Source organism: Merops nubicus, unplaced genomic scaffold, assembly GCF_000691845.1.
Source record: "Merops nubicus isolate BGI_N331 unplaced genomic scaffold, ASM69184v1 scaffold46901, whole genome shotgun sequence".
NCBI lineage: Eukaryota > Metazoa > Chordata > Aves > Coraciiformes > Meropidae > Merops > Merops nubicus.
Window position 1 is genome coordinate 1 of NW_008591166.1, and position 6,678 is coordinate 6,678.

The 6,678-nt window shown below is 45.6% G+C and overlaps 1 protein-coding gene across 1 annotated transcript; it reads right to left on the bottom strand.

Moving 5' to 3' along the window:
- Positions 1–2,056: 2,056 nt before the first annotated feature.
- TYW3 (tRNA-yW synthesizing protein 3 homolog (S. cerevisiae)) lies at positions 2,057–6,670 on the bottom strand (the record flags this gene model as incomplete). Its single annotated transcript, XM_008950154.1, has 5 exons — positions 2,057–2,276; positions 3,121–3,254; positions 3,463–3,534; positions 4,301–4,399; positions 6,590–6,670. Coding segments are annotated over 5 exons (606 nt in total), but the record flags the coding sequence as incomplete, so codon positions are not given.
- Positions 6,671–6,678: the final 8 nt, after the last annotated feature.

Genomic DNA, 6,678 nt, shown 5'->3' on the forward strand with positions numbered 1-6,678 from the left:
CAGGCTGTGGGACCCCGCTCTGCCCGCCCACCCCCTGCGGCAGCAGCCCCGCTACCCTAACCCTGACAGTGCGATCCCACCGGGCAACGGGTGCTTCCTGCACACCCCCGGGGAGCAGCTCAACATTAAATGATCCTCCAGGTTCAGCGAGAGTTAAACAAGGTCATAGAACTGTTTTAGTTGGAAACAGTGTAGCTGGACCTTTAAGATCATGGAGTCCAACCATTCCCCAGCACTGCCAGGTCCCCACTGCCCCGTGTCCCTCACACCACATCTCCACGGCTTGGAAACCCCTCCAGGGGTGGGGACTCCACCACTGCCCCCTGGGCAGCCTGGCACAGCCCTGGGCAACCCTCAAGGGCAAGAAATTGTGCCTTGGGTCCAGCCTAAACCTCTCCTGGCACATCTTGGAGCCATGTCCTCTTGTCCTATTGCTTGTTCCTTGGGAGCAGAGCCCGACCCCCACCTGGCTCTAACCTTTCAGGGGTTGTTGAGAGCCAGGTCTCCTCTGAGCCTCCTTTGCTCCAGGCTCAGCACCCCTCAGGTCCCTCAGCTGCTCCCCACATGACCAGAGGGCCTCTAGACCCTTCCCCAGCTTTGGTGCCCTTCTCTGGCCACGCTCCACCCCCTCAAGGTCCTTCTTGGAGGGAGGGGCCCAAAACTGACCCCAGGGTTTGAGCTGCAGCCTCTCTAGTGGGGAGACTGCAGGAATCCAGGGGGATGATCCCTGCTCTAGTCCTGCTGGCCATGATATTTCTGCTGCAAACACACATGAGGTTTGAGAACAGTGAGTACAGCATATTACTTCTGAAGGTTTCTTGTGGTATTTCAGCATCTTAGGCACTTGGGTTGCCTCACAAACTCATATTCTTTAATGTTTAAAATTTATCACCAGTGCCTCACTGCCTCCACAGAGGAAAATAGCAGAGCCTGCTCTTCTACTCAGTCTGTGCTCACAGCCAACAGCACTTGACAGCATCAACTGCCCAGCTTTTCGTTGACACCACTGTGGTCTTCTTGCAAGGACAGAAGCACGTTGGCCTCTCCCTTTCTCATGCCCAACCAGGTGCTGAGGTCTCTCAAGCCACCAGAAACAGGGTGACAGCACACGCACCGAGCTGTCCTGGCTGTACCTTAGTAACAAACAAGCAACACAAGAGGCTCAGGTTTAATTTTTTTGGCATGCCTGCTACTGGAAACTCGGCCCAGCAGGTCCCTGAGAATAGCCCAATTGCTTTTCCCTTTGGCTGCCACGTACTATGTCAAATTTTTACAGCGGAATTAAAATGTCCCCAAGACATAGGCTTATGTAATGGAAACAATGACCTGCATGGGCTGGGAGTTACCGTACCAATAAACCACTTCCTTCAGCTGGGGTCTTGTTTTGCAGCATTAGTGATCAGGAAGGGCTCAGAAATCATTGTTGCTAAGGCTTACAAACTCCCCACTTTCTGAAGGAACACACGAGGAACACAGAGTGACCGTGCCCATGGCCCAGCAGAGGAACACACACATTACTGTGCTGCTCTGCATGCAGCACTGACCATGGACCCTGTTTCTGGCAGCTGCACTCCAGAACAGCCACTCTTCTGCCCCAGCCTCCACTCCAGGTGCCCTTCTCCCCCGACCGACGCGTGGCTTTGTGCCGTTCCGAAAGGTGCATGCTGATGTGCAAAGGATTAGAAACCCTCGAGGGCAGCAACCCTGACTTTACAGCTTCTCTGCTTGCAACACATCAGAAGGGCTAAACCCAACATTTCAAAGTGAAATGCTTCCATGGAGAACGTGGATGAAGGCTGGGGCAAACCAGTTACTTGTGTTACAACTGACAGAGTGAAAGATGAATTCAACAGTGCTGTGAAAAAAAAACCCACCCCAGAACATTCCAATGTTCTCTGTGCTTCTCTGGCATTAAACCTGTTCACAATTCTGTTTAATTACCTTTTTCTGGTCAATGTCCGTGAGAGCGTTCCTACTTAGACCAGAGCAGTGCTTCTATCTCTTACAAAGAGCATTATGATTGCTCAGTTTGCCATTGGTGTTCAAATGCCTCAGTTTATATCATCATCTCAGCAAAAATATCAAGAGCGCTTTCGGTCTCGTCCCGGGGCCCCGATTCCTCGTGGCCCTTTGGAGAGGTGCACACAGTCCCTTCTCGCACGGTCCTCCTCTTCCTCCTGTGCACGTACACAGAGCGCTTCCTCCCCGTCTCCTCAGCAGGTGAGCTGCTGGCTCCGGCACCCGCTTCCAAAGCCAGCTCTAAGCCTTTGTAAAATCTAGAAAGAAACAATCGTGTCATTGTTACTTCTGTGGATTTACTCAGGATCAGCAAAAGCTCCCTGAGAAACTAATGCTTCGTAATGTAATCAGAGCGTGCTGGCAGAAGAAAATTGTTACCAGCGCTGACACGTTCTAGCCAATATTGGAGGAAAAGTCAGAAGTAAGGGCAGGTGTCCTGGGTGTGCCGTGCCATTGCCTCTGTAACACCTGCCTGCCAGGAATCACCCAGCCACGTACTCATGAGCCACGAAGACCCTGTTAACCCTACAGAAACTACAACGTGGTATTGGCTTAAATATCTGGTGAGTGACAGCATTAATGCTCAGATGGACTGCTACTCATAACTACTTCTGACCTGAGCAAGTACCGAGAGTTTCAGTGGACACATGAAAACAAACTGTTCTTAGGACACATCGGTGTCTCTCCAGCGTCCCTTTGATCCTTGTGCTCTTTGGCTCTGCCTGTTCTGGTCCTCAGCTGGAGACAAGTGTAAAGGCTCGAATTGTGTGTGATCTTCCACTGCCTTCATAAATCATCAGTTTTGGAAAACACACAAAGCATTTAGTGGATTTAAGTGTGCACTGCAATCTGAACACTTCTGGAACGGTTCCTGTGAAAGAGTAGCAAGTGCTGTTACCATTAGTGAAACTTAAACCCTACTCAGCAACAAAGAGTCTGCAAGCTCATGTAGTTTATGGGTTTTTGCTTAAACAGCTTTGAAATGGTATTTTAGACTTCGGGAGGGTTGTGTGGTTTTGGCTGGGTTTTTTTAATTTCCTCACAACCTCTCTCACTTGTGGACTTGGATGCCATGAATCGGGTTGGTGTGCTCCTACAAACCTGTCAATCCTCCTTGTGTTTTCTTCCATTTTCCGATTAGCTACTTGTATCAAAAATTCAATATATTCTTCTGTGACCATCAATCTCCCCTTGTGGCTCAATGGAACTTCTAAGCAGTGAGTGCTCCGGACAGCCTGAAACACATACAGAAGGATTTCTTAAGATTATTTTATTTTATGAAGGTTATTTAAATAATACAGGGAGTTCATTACTGGGAAAAAAACCCACTTATCCACACAATTGGCTAGTTTGCTGTCAATCACATTACGATTCAGATCTTGGCTCCTAAAAAAACAAGGTTAACAGTAATGGAATGATTTTGTTACGTAGAACAGTCCTTACCATTGTAATTTTTCCTCCTTTGCCAACTGTAATGCCAGAGTTCCTGAACCCAGAATTGATAGCCACCGAATGCTGCAGAACAAATAAATGCATTAAACACTTTCACAGCAACAAATACTTAGAGATGGGCTGCAATGCAGTTTATAATCTGTTTTAAAAAAAAAAACTTGCTCAAAACCATCTCCCCAGATTAATGCAGTAACAGTTACATTACAATGTTTTAAAGCTCAAACACATGTACTATCACAAATTGTGACTGTTTTTCAAAGAAACACAGTCGTCCCTGACTGATCTTAACCTGATCACGCCATGGGAATGTTAATGTCTCACTGCACCATTTCACCTCTGCCAGGTGGGAACCACGCAGACCGTCAGGCAGCGCTGTCACAGCTCAACGTGCAGAGGTCCTACACAAGAGGCTGATCAGTTCTCTTCTGCAGGCATGATGGAGGAAACCCATTGCCCATTATGCTCCCAAATCATTATGGAAAAGCAGATGACAGGCACTACTCAACTGGCTGAAACACTGGATCCAAACAGCCTGGTCTGGAGCAAAATGACATCTACAAACCATCACTTTCATCCAGTGAGGGCAAAACCACACCAGGCAGTCTGCTCCAGCTCAAACACTAAACTGTGCTAACCACAAACTGCAGCAGAACCTCTGCGAGGTTTAAAGCTGTTTTTTCCTCATCAGCTTACTTTAGCTACCCTAGTTGTTACACACAGCACGTCTGGAACTGCTCCCAAGGGCTGAAGCTTCCTCGGGAGCCTGTCCTTTTCCAGCAAGGAACACAAGAGCCCAGCAACGGAGCGCTGTTACTTGATGTAATTTTACCAGAAGTTGGGCATCCTGCAGCTCTTGACATAGCACATGAAGAACAAATGGTTCAAACTTGAACACAACGTCACCAGTGGCTTTCTCTAGTGCTGTCATCTGGAAAATACATCAAAATATTTATATTAATATTGCAAGCGTATACTGTTACTACCAAAAAACCCAAACAAACCCACAACCCAATGACAATAGCCAGTCAGCGTGTGAAACAAGCATTAAAAACTCAGCAAATGAGTTCCAAGCAATCAGGTTTGTTCAGCTGCTTGTGATTTTCCATTGCTTGTAGTACACAGAAATTCTGTGGATTTCTGTGATTCTGTTTGCTGAACTGATTAGGTTTGACAGAAATCCCTGGCAGGGTAGACTGTAAAACCACGAGGAAGCGTGCTTCCCTCTTTACTTCTCTGTGCATCCAAGGGAATCGTATCTGGACACTTCCCATATACTCTGGGAACAGGAATGTTTCACTGCCATCAGAGGAAACCTGAGCAGGTTTTGTCAGTGTTTGTTTTTGGTTGTTTTTTGTTTTTTTTTGTTTTGTTTTTTTTTTAAAAACTGTTCTCTAAAATCAAAAGACATTTATTTTTGGAATTACATGCCTCCACTTCAGAAAACTTCCTGGGGTCCAGAAGACTACATTCATGGCCTAACGTACTTGGTAACACTTTAATCCCAGTTTAAATGACAAATAGCCTGCTTTGCAAGAGTTATAGAGATAAAAAGTCAGAGGTTGAAATTAGAGGTGCAAACCCACAAGAAAGGGGGAGGGAAAAGTTAGTAAATTCATAATTATAAAATTCAAGAAATGACCTGCAGACCTCTCAGTTCTGTTGGCCCACAGAGATGCTAGAGGTGATTTTCCCTGGATTTGTCTGTGCTCCCTGGCATTCTGCATGGCTTACTATTGGGGCTTCTGCTGCTCTGAAAAGGGTTCGTAGTTCAGCAGATACTCCAGAGGCAGCTTTCCAGCCAGAACACAACTAGTTAAGAAGGTCACGCTGACTGAAATCACCTATGCCTGCTGGCATTGCCCCAGAGCTGTCTCACAGTACTGGCTGCCACAACAAGCTGGTTAACAGAACAGTATTTTCAGCCAAGATGTATTATCATCCTACTGCATCTAAATCATTAATTTCCTGCAAATTCAATTTAAGAGGGAAATACAACTTTATAATACATTAAAGTAGTTTAAAAATTAATGATACATTTTTCTTAACACTTGCAATTAACATATTAAAAAAAAAAAATCCCATCTACTGGTTACAGGGAATGGGAAAAATCAGAGTATTTCCTCTCATAAGTCAGCAACAACCCACCGTGCCCTACCTGGCCTCAAATCTGATGGCAGAAATCTCAGCAAGCTCTGCTCTGCTACAACAAGCACTAAGAACAACAAAAACTTTGGAGATATTTTTTTCTGCAGGTGTCAGAATGTCTGTGCATGGTAAAGTCAGGGAATTTTGACCTTGTAACCACTTCCTTTCTGGGACAGACAAAGCAGAGGTGGATGCAGAAAAGAGACTGTTTTGAGAGCATACTAAAAACTCACACAGAATACATGTATATGTCTTTAATTTCCAGAGGATTTTAGGAGCGTAAATTCAAAATGCAAGGCAAGAGATTCCTTGTCAGCTCCTGGTGTCTGTAAATCAAAGGCAGTTGGCACAGCAGGCTGGGCTCAAGGCAGCGTTAAATTCTGGACAGCTTATTTTACTTTTGGACAGGAAGGCTTTTAAATCACATCTAGTCTCCAGCTGATACCTTGCTGGCAATCCAGTAAGAAAGGAAAACAAAGAGCAGATTAAAAATGCAGAAATAAAAAATACCTTGTTATACTTAACAGCAGTCTTTCAAGAAAGGAACAATGCTTGCTCAGGGAAGCACCATTTCTGCTTATTCCAAACAAGGCAGGCCTCTCAAAAAAATAAGAATCTCTGTATCTTAGTTGTTCAGAAGTCGTTTTCTGAAAGATGGTTTTCTGCGACAGGAGCAAGAGTAGTTACTGATTCCTGTGGAGCTATTGTGGTGTGGAGATTATGCACCTCCAGACAATCAGCTGCATTTACAACTATGCAGGCAGTTTAGTATTAAGCTTAAAAGCATTGTCTTCAAAACGGGTTTTAAGAATTTATGAAGTAGAACACGCAGAGGAAACTTTATTTTGGAATGAGATGTCAATTTATCTCTGTAACAGGAATAAAAACTCTGGTTTTTTTTATATTTTACATGGATGTGTTTTCCACGACATCAGGAAGGAAACATGAGAGTGGTGTTGCCGCGTCCCCTTACCACATCGTCCTTGGCACACGCTTCGTGGGTGACCATGAGCCACGCGCAGTTCTGCTTCTGGATCCCGCAGCCGCTCGTGCCCTGCGAGC